Here is a 14,814-nt window from a genome sequence, read left to right as displayed (position 1 = left end):
ATCCTGCCTCAGCGTAATGTACATCTTGTTCTCAAATTCAAGATCCATTAAATAATTGTTTGTATTTATCTACAAAACAAATACAAGCCAATACATCTTTATCAAATTTGTTTACTCTAATGTCTCCTTTTACAAATTCTGCATTCCTCATAAATTTAGGTCAGGCTCTATTTCTTGTGTTATTGTGCATGGTGCCTTTTGTAATGTAATTTCTGGTTCTTAATCCCTTATTGGTTGCCTGCTGCGTTGCATTCCTCGTTTTGTAGCCTGTCCATGTGAGCCTCTCTTTGATATCTGTCCCCCCCCCCCCCCCCCCCCTGTGGTTGTTTTAAGTGTGCCCCCTTGTGGTTCATCCCTGGGCACTTCAGCTGTCAGGGTAACAGCAGGAGTTGTCCACAGGCAGAGAAAAATACACAACCAAACCACAAAATGCAGCCAGAGGTATAAGAAGACCCATCGCCGGTAGCTGTTTTGTGTTACGGTGTTTTAGGTTTGTTTGTTTGTTTTTACCTTAAGTATGATGCCTGTATTGGCGAAGGCCACCTATCAAAATAGATGAGCTGCATACAGGAGACAGAGAGAGGGAGAAGAGAGGGGTGACTCATACCCGGTGATATGCCAAGTCTCACATTCACACATATACAGGGATGTACTCACACACACAAACAACCACACACACACACACACACGATGCTCCCACAGGCTCTTCTGTTCTGTCACTTTGTATTAATTCAGCACACAGCAGGTCCAGTCACAGAGAGGAGGGAGGGAGGGAGGGAGGGAGGGGAGGGGAGGTGAGGCTTTTGAACAGTGAATGACAGCGAGACAGAGAGGAGATCAAGAAACTGTAGAAAGAAGGGAAAACATTGAACTTTGTGTGGCCTTTGAACTTACAGACTTCCTTTGTCCTTCCTCATCTCATCACACCTTATTTAACACTGTTCCTGTGTTTGCTGCTGTCTATGCCAACACGTTTTCTAGACAGACGGAGAAAGAAAAAGAGACCAACCAGACACCGAAGCTCATGTCAAGAAAACACTGTAAAAAAAATAGTTTTGGCAATTTTCACATTTAAGTTAGACTGATCAGTTTTATTTATATAGCCCAAAATCTCAAACTTGCCTCAAAGGGCTTCACAATCTGTACAACATATGACACCCTTGAAGTTGTTTCCAGTTTCTTCACATCAGTTCATGACTTTACAAGATAAATATAAATTGCAATAAATACAATATACACTTTTCTTTCTTTTTTTATTTTTCTTTAGGGTAGAGGTAGAGGGACCCCTTTTAAAAATGGTCATGCCCGTTTTTCCTCGCCAAAATTTAGCGCAAGTTTGGGGTGTTATTTAACCTCCTTTGCGACAAGCTAGTATGACATGGTTGGTACCAATGGATTCCTTAAGCTTTCTAGTCTCAAACAGCCCACAGGAAGAGCGCCGGTTGTTTTGTAGTGGCCAAACTGCGGAACTACAACTTCCATGTCCGTCACGTGATGCTATTGGGCCCAAAAATACTTTTTCCCATAGACTTACATTGGTAAAGAGACGTCTGTAACTCAGCAGATAATTTTTTTTGAGGTGAATCAACTTCCCAGTGTAAACACTTGAATAGCCCTTATTTAAATCATTAGATCCTAAAAGTTGTAAAATGCACCAAAAGTCGAATCCAGAGTTATTTCCCTTCTTCCGTTCATGTGAATGAGACCCAGACCGAGGCTGGAGTGAGGGCCATGAAGACAGCGTGACGGCTGTGAGCCCCATGACCGAGCCATGTGACTGAGCTACTGTGCCTGCTCCATGGGCCCAATGGATGAGGAAGATACCCGGAAGATCCGGGTACTTTTTCAGTCTGAAGCCGAGCCATTTTGGCATCATGCACCACTGACCAACTTTCATAGGAATGAACGGAGCCCCGTCTCCAACCCTGTATCCAGTTCTTGTAATGCACCAAGGTTTCAAATGATGCCAGGATCTTCACTCCAGCAGTAAAACCCATTAGTCCGCTACAACCTCCAAATATCGATTTCGTTAATGCATTAAAGAAATTAGTGGCGTTAAAATTAATTTGCGTTAACGTGCTATCACGTTAACTTTGACATCCCTAATCATAATATATTGTGATACTAAATTACATGTACCATGACAGAGAATATTGCACATTATCGCCCACTCCTAGTTTAACTACAAGAACATCTAATACTTTTCAAGAAAGACATGTCAGGAGACCTTATACACCTATAAACTACAGGTAACCGTGGCTGTCTAATCCTTTTTAGTGGAGTTTCAGTCAGCACCATCAGACCTGTAGCAAGCACTGTTGCTACTGCCAGCCTCGGTACATTGGAAGCTCACTGACTCATAATGGGCAATCATCTTAAATTAACTAAACTAAATTAATTATTTGTTAATTGGTTAATCCATCCATTAATTTTCTGCCACTTATTCTGGGCCCAGGTTACGTTAATTGATTACAGTAATTATATTACTGTGAACTATTGTCCTATACAGCTGTGAACTACTGACAGAAATGGGATATAAATGCCAATAAATCCATGTACTTAATGAATAATTATAGGCCCTACTGGTTTTCAGACATGGTTTGACTGTATGACCTTGAAAAAGGTATTAAATTGCGTTTTATTTACATTTTATGAAAAAGGTCTTAAAGTCTTGTTAATAATGACGGATGTCCCTGTAATTTGCCTGTCTTGTGATGTTAATTTCGTTGATTTAGTGTTGTTTATCCACTCGAAGCCAGAGGAAGCAACCTCTATTTGCCCCACCTGACTCCTGAAGAGCGATGCTGTGAAGTTAGGAACTGGGCAGTGTCCCTGCTGCGTAGCTAATCATCTACAAAACACTGCATGTTTAGCCTCTTCCATCCACTCAAATCAAGAACAATTAACTTCTGTCACCCAGGAACACCCAGAGCCTCAGATGTGACGAGGCGATTCCTCCGCGGCGCTAAAGCCAGCCAGCATCTTAATCGGAGAGGTAGTGGGTGGACAGGTGAACTGGTGGCAAATTGGAGGTAAAAGGAGCAGAGTGATGAAGATTAAATGGAAGAGGGAGTCTGTTTTAGACTCCAAACAGCAGGTCTCCACCTCTCCTGTCTCGGCGGCAGCACATTAACTTTACATACTAAATCTCTGTCAGGACTGGAGTCTCAGTTCGGGGCCTAAATTAGCAGCAGCATCATCAAAGGCCAGAGGATGATTAATAATTTTTGCCCGATGGAGATCGGAGCCCAGATGGGATGAGGAGGTGATATATAGGGTAATGGATAGTCATCAGAAATAGAGAAGAGGCAAGGTTATGTGGTCGTCCAGTGTGACATTAATCACAAAGACAGTAATTGCCATGAATTTTAACCTCTTATCACAAGAGGAAGATAGATAAAGGTTTTTTTTTGCTTGTGAATTCAGTTACTAGCCTAAAACAGTGGAGGTGAATGGAATAGTGTATTCAAAGCATTGACAAATTACATAGTTTCTGCAAAGATTCACTGCTGTTAAGTTTTCCCAAAGTCCAGCTCTTTCAGGATACTGGAAAGACCTCACTGTGAGCTGTTTTCATAAGTTATATTTCTTTGGTAGAAAGTAATTCCAAAGAAAACGGTCCACAGTGAAGTCTATGGATTTTTCAGTGTAACTGGGAATCAGTTTCTGGAAAGACACAAGTCACGAGTTTGTCTCAAAGGGTTTTACAATTTGTACAGAATACACAAGTTGATAAAACACATGTTTTATCATTTGACTTTTTTATTGGAATAAGGCATAGCTGGGAAAAGCCTCTGAAAGAGTAACAGGAATGGGATCCCTCTTCCAAGACCGACAGGCAATCAAATAGGTGTTGCGTGTACATACATAGCAGACATAATAATAATAATAATAGTAGAATATCTAAAAAATATATATATATAAAAGTGTATCTCAGAAACTCAGCACATAAAAGTGAAAAATGTCTTCGGGTTGTCTGTCTCATTCTCGTGAATGCGATATCTCAGGAACGCCTTGAGCGAATTTCTTCAAATTTGGCACAAACGTCCACTTGGACTCAAGGATGAACTGATTAGATTTTGGTGGTCAAAGGTCAAGGTCAATGTAGCCATAACTCAAGAATTCATATGCTAATTATGACAATATCACACAAATGTCTAATAGAATAAAATCACATTTTCGACATCATGGATGTAAACTGCAACTTGACCGGTTGGCGGAGGCATACAACAGCGAGGTGGTAATTCTAGTTCTCTTCATGTTCTAAACACTTCCTCTTGGAGTGGTGCAACGGTGCATTAACAGCTACATGTGTTTGTTAAAGTCAGCAGCATTTAGCTTAAAGGCATGGTTTAAAAGCCAGTTTGACCTGTAAACGGTGGGCCAGCATCAGTCAGGGCATCAGCAACAGTGCTGCTATTGATCATTGAGCATTTTCATCTGGCAGTTAGTGTGGAGCTGTAGAGACCACTTCAATTGTTCATTTATTTTACTTAATTTCACTTTTCCAAACTGTATTTATATAGCACTTTTCAAACCACAAGTTAAGAAGTTCTTTAAAGGAAGAATCAAATGGGAAAGTTGGAGAAAAAAAGAGATATTCTGTATAACAACTTGAATTAAGTGTGCAACCCACATAACAAAAGGTATAAAATGAAGGGGCAGAAACAGAGAAAACAAATCTGTTTTAAGGGTGTGCACAGATTTGGCTTCTCTGAGACTTTGCTGGAGGCTGCTCCGAGTCAAAGAGCAACAATAGCAAAAGCACAATCACCTTTAGTTTTCAACTGAAACATAAAAAAGGTTAAAAACAGAACAGCAATGAGAGGATAGAAACCCAAATAGTAAGGGTCCTTTGCAGAGGCACTAAAAGGCAAATCTCATGCATAAATCGCAGATCTCCTAACCCTTTATTCTACCTCCAGGTCCCTCAGGTCGGCTGACTTGAGGCTCCTGGCTTTCCCGCAATCTAAACTTAAGCTCAGGGGTGACCACGTCTTTACTGTTGAAAGGCATCTCCCTCCCTATCAGATAAAAACAAGATCAAAACATACTTTTACATTTGAATCCTCCTGGTGAGGTTGATTTTTATGACTTGTGCTTATGCCTATGTGTTGTTTATTTGTGCACATGAGCTCTGTGCATTGATGTTTATGTCAGTATTTCCTTTATTTGTGATTCTAGCTACACCTGCTCTGGTCTGTACAGCACTTTGTTCAACATGGGTTGTATTTAATTGTTGTGCTTTATAAATAAGTTTGTTTGATTTGAGATTATGGCCATACTGAGCCACAATCACATATACTGCATGAAAGTTCAACCTTATTTTTATACACCTTCCTCGTACTGGAGGAGTTCGTTACCGAGCTTCAGAGTGAGTCAGCGTGGAAGCTCGTTAGAGTTGTCAGGCAGACTCCGCAGCACCATGGAGACGTGACTCACTCGCTCAGGCAGGTCAAGGTGAGATTGATTCAGTCAAGGCATCTCCATCACAGTACAAAGGCACAGGGATAAGAAACATAAGCTTATTGTGTGCTGATGTGGTGACATGACTGTGCTGAGGAGTGGACGGTTCATGAGAAAGACATGCTTAGACTGCTGGCACCAGAAGATAGATGCTGTTGGACGGAATGGTTTACGGTGAGACCGATGTTAAGAGCTCAGTGTCTAACAGATAGAAAATAATCTGACAGCTGTATACACCACAGGCTCTCTCACTTGTGCGTGCGTGCGGCGTATTTCTATGTGTGTGTGAGGTGGTATGTTTCAGAGGTTGTCGTATATCTGAAAGTGCTTCAACTTGTCAGAGACATTGAGGCATGAAGTTCATTACTGTCAGCAGCACATTGAGCTGTAACCTGCCAAACCTTTGTGCCTCCACTGAACCCTTCATGTGCAGAGAACAGGAAGCCCTTACTGATGACTGAAACTAAATGACACCTCATCCCCACTGCACTTCTACTTCTTGTGGCTCGTTTTAATGCAGTTTTGGGGGATTGAGATTCAGATTAACAAGGCAAAATACGGAAGGAGATATACTGTAGCTATCAGGGTATGAAGAGGTAAAAACATGACAAAGTAAAATATCTTCATCTAATTGGACTGCACTGTGAGCATTTTTTATTTTAAATGAGGTTTTGTTTCGAAATGCTGGTGTATTGATTTCCTCAGTCAGGATACAAGTTTGACATTATACCTCTGTGAAGACTGCACTGAGTGCAGCTCCAGCATTTAGATGAATCACATTGCGTGCTACTTATAAACCAACTCCCGTCCATTATTAATTCGAAGACGGTCAATACATAACACGTTATCGCTTCATGCGGCACATAAGGAATTACCGCAGCATGCTGTACCATACTGTGATTTTAAAAAAAAATAGTAAATAAACCGACTGTAGTTCTGAGTTGCAATTAGGGCGACTGTGGCTCAGGAGGGACTGCGGCTCCTACTGTCAACATGTCAAAGTGAAACTGAAGACCCTTAACCCCAAATCCTGATGCTTGTAGTTAAACTACCATCTGAGTGTGTGTGAATGAGAGGCAAAGCTCTATAAAGCTCTTTGGATGAAGGCGCTATATGTAGTCCACTTACCGGTTTTCAGTAACTAAGGTCTGCACAAGGTCAAGTAGCTATACTTATGAAAAGTAATGCACTGTGATTCATATATATCCTACAAAATCAATTTATATGTAATCCACGTAATCGTGAACCAGGAAGTATAAAGAGCGACAAACGCCGTGTAGGAAGGAGGTCGGGGTGGATGGTTGGATAAAAAAACACCAGACTTTGATTTATTTGTCACGTGACTCCACTTCCGGAGTTATTTTAACCCAAACCACAATCTTTTCTTAAACCTAACTAAGTAGTTTTGTTGCCTAAACCTAATCAAGTTGTTTCCTGTGAAGACAAAAGTTTATTTTGAAAAGACTGTATGCATGTCAACTAGCGAAAATGTACATGTGTGTCACGTGTTGTTGGACATTCTCAAGTCTGAGAAAATAACCACTGATGATCAAGATCATCTCAGCTTGTGCTTGGAGACTTCAAATTGATAACAGATAGCCAGTGTTACACATTGGGGGGTGTGGTATCCCCAAGTCTCTAAAGAAAAGATGCAAGAAGATGTTGCGCTATTTTAAATGTAGGACTCAGCAATTTTGGATCTTGAACTAAAAGTATGGGTATCTTGGCCACTGCTGCTTTGATGTATCTATTTTTTCCCCATGTGTCTCCTGTGACTCCCCCAACTCTATTGAAGTGCAATATTTAATCACTGGAGCATCAATTTTTAAATATAATCAGTTTATGAGTCTACAGCCACTCTGGCAGCTCTGTGAGGCTGCAGTCGTGCTTTGAGCTAAATGCTAACGTCAGCGTGCTTACATGCTCACAATGACGATGTTAACATGTTGATGTTTAGCAGGTAAAATGTTTTCTGTTTTCACGGTCTTTGTCTTAATTTGCTAATTTAGCACTAAACACAAAGTACAGCTGAGGCTGATGGGAAAGAGTTGATTTGGTCATAAATCAAAGTATTGGACAAAGTTACGCGTTGACCTGCTGGTGGCACAAGAGAAAAAGCCAGAGGATCACCAAAGTCTTTAGGATTCATCCTCAGGGCACCGTGAATATCTGTACCAAATTTAATGCCAATCCCTCCAATAGTTGTTTAGATATTATAGTCTGCTCCAAAGTGGTAGACCAACAAATAAAACACTCTGAAACGGGCCAACCTGCATAATGAGCATCTCTACAGTTGATGCAGTAGAAATACACACACGTTATCAGCAAAATGTGCTTACGTAAAATCTCTGAATACTTCCTGTAAGTTAAGTGTAGACCTATCAATACTCTCCTGTGTCTCTTCTGTGTGTAATGTGAATCATATACCTGCAGTCCTACCATCTTGGCTCCGAGGCACATGAGACAAACTATAAGTCTCAGCCTGTGTGTAAGAGAGCGAGACTATGGATTTATTGATTGGCCCTACACCCCCACCACATCTCCTCCTCATTAGAGACAGCAACAACAGTGAAAGGGTGGTATGAATCAGGCCAGTCATCAGAATAAGACCGATTTACAATAGAGTAGAGAATAAACCTGTGTGATACTTGAGATGAGGAGCAAAGGTTGTCCTTCTTACTTGGTCCTTGTCTCCACTTCTGTCAAGCACTGCTGTGCATTTAACTCTCTTCTTTCATAAAGCGGTTGTGCGTCTACGTGAGGAAAATCTTAGTTTTAATTTAATTTAATTTTTATTGTTGGTCATTAGTGCTATTTATATGATATTTATAAGGGCTATCAGTTGATTAAAATGTTTAATCGTATGATTGTAATATAGTTAATCGCGATTAATCACACATTTTTTATCTGTTCAAAATGTACCTTAAAAGGGGATTTGTCAAGTATTTAATACTCTTATCAACATGGGAATGGGAAAATATGCTTGCTTTATGCAAATGTATCTCTATATTTATTATTGGAAATCAATTAACAACACAAAACAATGACAGATACTGTCCAGAAACCCTCACAGGTACTGCATTTAGCATAAAAAATATGCTCAAATCAAAACATGGCCAATTGCAGCCCAACAGGCAACAACAGCTGTCAGTGTGTCAGTGTGCTGACTTGACTATGATTTGCCCCAAACTGCATGTGATTATCATAAAGTGGGCATGTCTGTAAAGGGGAGACTCGTGGGTACCCATAGAACCCATTTTCATTCACATATCTTGAGGTCAGAAGTCAAGGGACCCCTTTGAAAATGGTCATGCCAGTTTTTCCTCGCCAAAATTTATCGTAAGTTTGGAGCGTTATTTAGCCTCCGTCTCGACAAGCATGTACAGGATGACATGGTTGGTTTCTAGTTTCATATGATACCAGCATCTTCACTGTAGCTTTAAAACTGAGCCTGATAGAACCTAAAAATCACAAGTTGCTTTAAAGAAATTAGTGGTGTTAAAACGAATTTGCGAAGATGCAAACCTTGACAGCCCTAACATTTATATATACACTTATTTTTTCACATACTTGTGTACGTAATAGTCCTTTCTATTGTTCACCTTTATTTATCCAGCTTTATTGTCCTAGATGCTAAATCTATTTCTGTCTACACTGAGAGCAATGCAAAAATAACGAGTCAAATTCTTTGTATGTGTACACATACTTGGCAAGTAAATGTGATTCTGATTTACTTGTAACCAGTGTTGGACCGTGACTACCGAAAGGTAATGTACTTAAGTACAAATTTGAGGTTCTTGTAGTGAAATAAAAAGTACATTTTCCTCTGAAATGTAGTGGAGTAGAGAAGGTACATGTATCCTACAGCTGTAGTTACTTAATTATTTACAAATGAAGACTTTTGCACACAAAAAGTATACGCAGAGCTTATAAAATATGTTTTGTGATAAATTAAACTACCCAACAACATTTTAAATTTAATTGTAATCATTTGTAGGTTTGTGCCATTGGTTCGACAAACAAAGCATTGCGAAGGTGTCACTTTGTGCTCTGGGTAATTATGACTCACTATATTCTGAATTTTTACAAACCAAACAATCAATCGATTAATGGAGAAAATATTCAGCCGATTAGAAAGATTATTTTACAAGATTGTTAAAATGAGCTCCACCTCAACCCACTACAACAATGAAATCCTGCTTTAACATGAATACATGAGTAATAATATTCAAGTGATATAGTATGCCAGTCACAGGGGACATTTTTCTACATTGAGTTCTTTTCCTTTAATACTTTTAAAAAGTATTAAAGTACATTTTCCTGATACTACTTCCATACTTTTACTTATGTAACCATTTTCAATGTCGGACTTTTACTTGTAACAGTGTATTTTTAGCGTGGTATTAGTACTTTTGGTTAAGTAAAGTAAAGTAAATGTGAATACTTCCTCCACTGCTGTTTGTAACAGAGGAAAACTGGAGGCCTGATACTTTACAGAAGGAGGAGGGCTTACTCCAGATAGGAGGCTTGTTCACTAAACTGTTCCTCTTTCATCTTGTAATACACAACCTCGTACTTTGTATTTGAAAGCCTGCGTGACTCATCGTCTGCAGCGAGGAAAATGCAGCGTATGCTTTTGATCTTTGTGTTACGTAAAAGACAAGAACATCAACACACACACATTGTACATGAGTGAAATGATAAAAAAAAAAAATAGCATCAAACACACATGTCCGAGGCTTTGTATGCTTGTGCACCCAAGCTCAGTGTTGTAACATGGAGGAGGTAACACTAGACACTGATTCCTCCCTGACCAGCCCAGTCTGTCACTGTTTTGAGACACAGACAAATGAATTGCATCGTTATTACTTGTAAGTGAGCTCTACCTGCTGGCAGAGATTTGTTACTACAACCTGTGACCCTTTGTTGGCCTCCACAGAACACAACCATCTCTCTCTCAAGCATATTGACTCAGTTTGTCAGTCGTTGTTTTTTTCAAAATGTGACTTGCTTTTATCCCTCATGAATCTTCATTATCCATGCCTGATTTACTTCTATTTTTATAGCATTCTAAATTTAGCAGAGAACAAGAGATGCAGTACGAAACCTTTCATTACATGGGGAATGAAGCGCTGCTGTACCTTTAGTAAAAATGATTTTAAAAAGGCATTAATCAGTGTCTGTTTATGATAAAATAAACCAATTTCATCTAATATTTTTCACCCTTCTCTTTCTCTATTTTCTCCATTGAGTTCTCATAGATTTCAGGGTCGATTTTAAGATCCTATTGATTTACTTTCAAGATTCGCTTTGAGCTTGTTCTATATAATAGAGTTGATTTGGTTTATATACATAATGGCGGGAACTTATATAATAAAAGACTAATTCAGAATTTCTTATAATATCCATGAAGTATGTTTTGTTCGTAATAATAAAATGAATTGTTGTGGTTGTAGCATGATTCATTAAATATGCTTTACATAAAATGGACAAAAAAAATCTGTCAGAAAAAGTACATATAATTAAAAAAATATATATATATACATATGCCTTTTATTGATCCCCAGATGGGAAATTTGGGTGTTGCAGCAGCACAAGGACAGAAATAAGTACAGATAAATGAAAAATATATATAATCATATAATATATTCTACAGGACAATATATACTGGTAAAATATATATATATAATTTATTTTTTACCGGTCTATATTATTTTAATTATTATTTATAATTTTTATTATCAATTAATTATTTTTATTTTTTTAAATTATATTGGCTATAATTGGCTACCACCGCCAGCCTGACGCTCAACAGCGAGCCGTGATTGGCTGTGGAGGAGCTAAACTGCGTCAAGATTCAGTCGACGAGACAGACAAAAACCGGAATGATGTAAGCCATCAAAATAAAATAAAGAAGATTAAAAGAAATAGTGATTTGCACACAGTAGTGGTGGACTTCAAGATAAAATGATCCTCATTTGCTAAGAAATACCTCCTTGCAAATAAGGAGTGGCGCACGGTTTAGTAATTTGAATATTGGGTTTTTATTACACAATACAACTTTGTTTCACTGTTTTATAAAAGTTGAGATCAGTTGAATTTGTGTGAATTAGTGTAACATAAGCAGTTGCTCCCGAGTACAGCACTGACGGTAGCTGCAATTGCTAAACTGGAGTTGTTACACCCAGATGAATTAATAGAAGTGCAGAATTGATATGATATATGTATGTATGTATGTATGTATGTATGTATGTATGTATGTATGTATGTATATATATATATGTATGTATGTATGTAGGTATATATATGTATGTGTATATATATATATATATATACATACATATATATATATATATATATATATGTATGTATATATATATATATATATATATATATATATGTATATATATATGTATATATATATATATATATATATATATATATATATATATATATATATATATATATATATATATATGTATATATATATACATATATATATGTATATGTGTGTCCACAATCTATATATATATATGTATATATATATATGTATATATATGTATATATATATGTATATATATATATATGTATATATATATATGTATGCATGCAGACAACATTGTGGACCAAAAGAAATTCCAATACATTTCTGCTTAAATGTAGTCTACTTTGGGGACTGTTTAGAGTTTGGTCTACAGCTTATTTGCACTTCTTTCGGGTATAGCTCGGTCAAAGTGCTTTTATTTTGTAAGATGTGGCCGGAAGCAGTAGTAGTGGTGTTTATGATGGCTGACTTGTTATAGTAGTGGACGGAGCTGTTGAGATCCACCTCCACCGGAGCAGAGGGCGAGAGAGTTGGTCCAGCTCATGGATGGATGAGGTTCATCCCTGCAGGCTGCAGTCCAGCTCAACATGGCGGGCCGTGAAGGCGACGTGATGTATTTACGGTCCGGCTCCTGTTCCGGATCTCCCACCACCAACCATCATCTCTCTTTAGCGGTGCCCGTGTCCGAGCAGCAGAAACCGAGGAAGAAGAGGAGGAGAGCTTTCTGCCTGAGCAGGATGAAGTCCCGCGGCAAACAGCACCAGGACCAGGAGGACCAGGAGGACCAGCATCAGCATCAGCATCAGCATCAGCCCGCCGCATCCAGCAACAACAACATGCCGTTCATGATCCACTGCCAGATAGGGAAAGAAATCAAGCACATCTGCAGCAACTGTCGAGGAGCCGAGTCTCTGGACGGTGAGAGGACAGTTTACTAGAGGAGGTGGTTTTACTCTTCTCTCTCTGAATCATCATTACTGTCATCTGCCTGGTGGCCGCTCCCTGCCTGAGCATCACTCAGATCAGATCAGCCCTTATAACGATCCTTTGAATCACTTTGCTTTGTTAGTGACCTCTAAAGAAGCTTCGTGGTATCTTAAAAGCCTGTTGAATCAATGTAGTGTAGCCTGTTTGTGATTTAATTGAGATAAAGTTGAATGATTTCCGATTCATTTTTTAGTGTGTGTGGATTTGTTTTGCCTGCATTTTGGTTCTTTGGTCCACTTCAGTAAGAGAGTAGCCTATCATCCTCTCTCTCACAGCATGCACAGGCTGAAATGATAACATTGCTAATTAATGGACTTGATTTTAATTGAAAAAAAATCTGTTCCCAGTCTTAGTCGGATGTAGTCATGCAGAAGATCATTTAAACTGTAGTGTTTAGTAAAGAACAAACAACCAGCCAATTTAAATGACTTAATTGACCAAGACCTTAATCAGGGCTGCAGCTAATGATTATTTTAATTGTCCATTAAAGCAGCAGTGGGTAGAATTAGAGCAAGTATGATTTAAAAAAAGAAGAAGAGTTATTTTTATAAAACGTTCACTATATCCTGACAGTATCGCATGAGACAGGTAATCTGGAAAAAAAACATGTGCTTCTGTGTCCTCCAGTGCTCCTAATGGCATCTTCAAGATTTCACAGACCGGAAGAAAACAATCAATCAGAGCTGATCTGATCAAATATGAATCAATATTCTGTTACTGTAATGCCTATTTCTCACCTCAAATGTTTTCAGAAACATCTTGTAGTGTACTGTTAAGCTGTAAAATGAGAACGTTTGTGACCCGTCAGCCATGTTGAGATCAGTTGAGGAAATACCAAGCACCGCCCACCAGCCGGAGCAAACTTTCTCATTTTACAGCTATAAACAGTGCACTACAAGATGATTCTGAACACATTTGATGTGAGAAATAGGCATTACAGTAACAGAATATTGATTCGTATTTGATCAGCGCTGCCTAGTTTGACCGGAGTTCGCGAGTGATTGACAGCTGCCTCCGTTGAATGAATAGCCAATAGGAACACTCTCTCTCTGAAATGACCTGTGATTGGTCAAAGTCTCCCATCACAGGCTAGATTCTTTAAAGCCTGAAAACAGAGCCATGAGGAGGTGCAGAAGTCTAGTTTTCTCTCAGAACACTTGAATTACGATATGCTGGAAGGTTATTATGGCATTTTTGCCCGATGATGCCAAAAACATTCTGCCTACTGCCACTTCAATTACTCTCTGTTCAAAATCAGAGGATGTAGGGTATTTTTGCTTGTAAAATGAGAAACTATTATTAGATTATCAACATTGCTGCTAATTACTTATCTGTCAATCGATAGTCTGTCCATCAATAATCAGTTTATGGACTCATTGTTGCAGCACTAGTGTCATCACACTCACAGCGTCTCACGGCTGCCCTGACCAGCTGGTCGTAAAATGTGTCCCAATCAATCAGCCTAGTTAATTTAATTTGAAAATCTCTCTCCAGTATTATTCTCCAACCGCAGATCAATACAGTCATGAAGAAGATTGCTTAAAATGTACTGTAATATATAAACTCGTTTCCCATAAAACACACAACCAGTCGATTTAAATGTCTTACTCGATCAAGACCTTGATTGGGACTGCAACTAATGGTTATTTTTTACGAGCGATGATTTATTATTTAATCTATAAAATGAGTACTGTGAAAATTGCCAGTTCCCAGAGCCAAAGGTCAAAGGCCAAAAGGTCTTCAAATTGCTTTGTTTTGTCTGAAAACATTCCAAAACCTGAAGATTGTTAAATAAATATTATATTAAATGGATAAGAAGCAAAATGTCACTTTTAAGAACCTGACACCAGTAAATTTCTGGCATTTTTGCTTGATAAATGAACTGAATATACAATTAAAAAGGCATATTAATTTTCTTTCTTTAGCTAATCAATTGAGTAATTGGCAGTCTTGGCACTAATATTGTCATCCTCAAGATTAAAGAATCTGTTAGTCGATTTATAAGCTGTAAACAAAGCATTTATTTGATTCATTAA

The 14,814-nt window shown here is 38.5% G+C and overlaps 1 protein-coding gene across 6 annotated transcripts in view; it reads left to right on the top strand.

Moving 5' to 3' along the window:
- The window catches only part of phactr1 (phosphatase and actin regulator 1), a 41,358-nt gene that overhangs the window by 10,344 nt on the left and 16,200 nt on the right, over positions 1-14,814 (top strand). For 4 of the 6 annotated variants that reach the window (XR_005206878.1, XM_037769457.1, XM_037769456.1 and 1 more), the window contains exon 3: positions 12,270-12,709. The exons of the other annotated variants lie outside the window; for them this stretch is intronic. Coding sequence is in view for 3 of the 4 variants with exons in the window: in XM_037769457.1 (XP_037625385.1) it covers positions 12,379-12,709 (331 nt within the window). In the remaining variant the exon portion in view is untranslated. The remainder of the gene's footprint in view (positions 1-12,269; positions 12,710-14,814) is intronic. 6 annotated transcript variants of the gene reach the window in all.

This window comes from Sebastes umbrosus, chromosome 5 (assembly GCF_015220745.1).
Source record: "Sebastes umbrosus isolate fSebUmb1 chromosome 5, fSebUmb1.pri, whole genome shotgun sequence".
Lineage (NCBI taxonomy): Eukaryota > Metazoa > Chordata > Actinopteri > Perciformes > Sebastidae > Sebastes > Sebastes umbrosus.
Note: the sequence above shows the minus strand (reverse complement) of the source record. Positions and strands in the feature narration are given on the sequence as shown.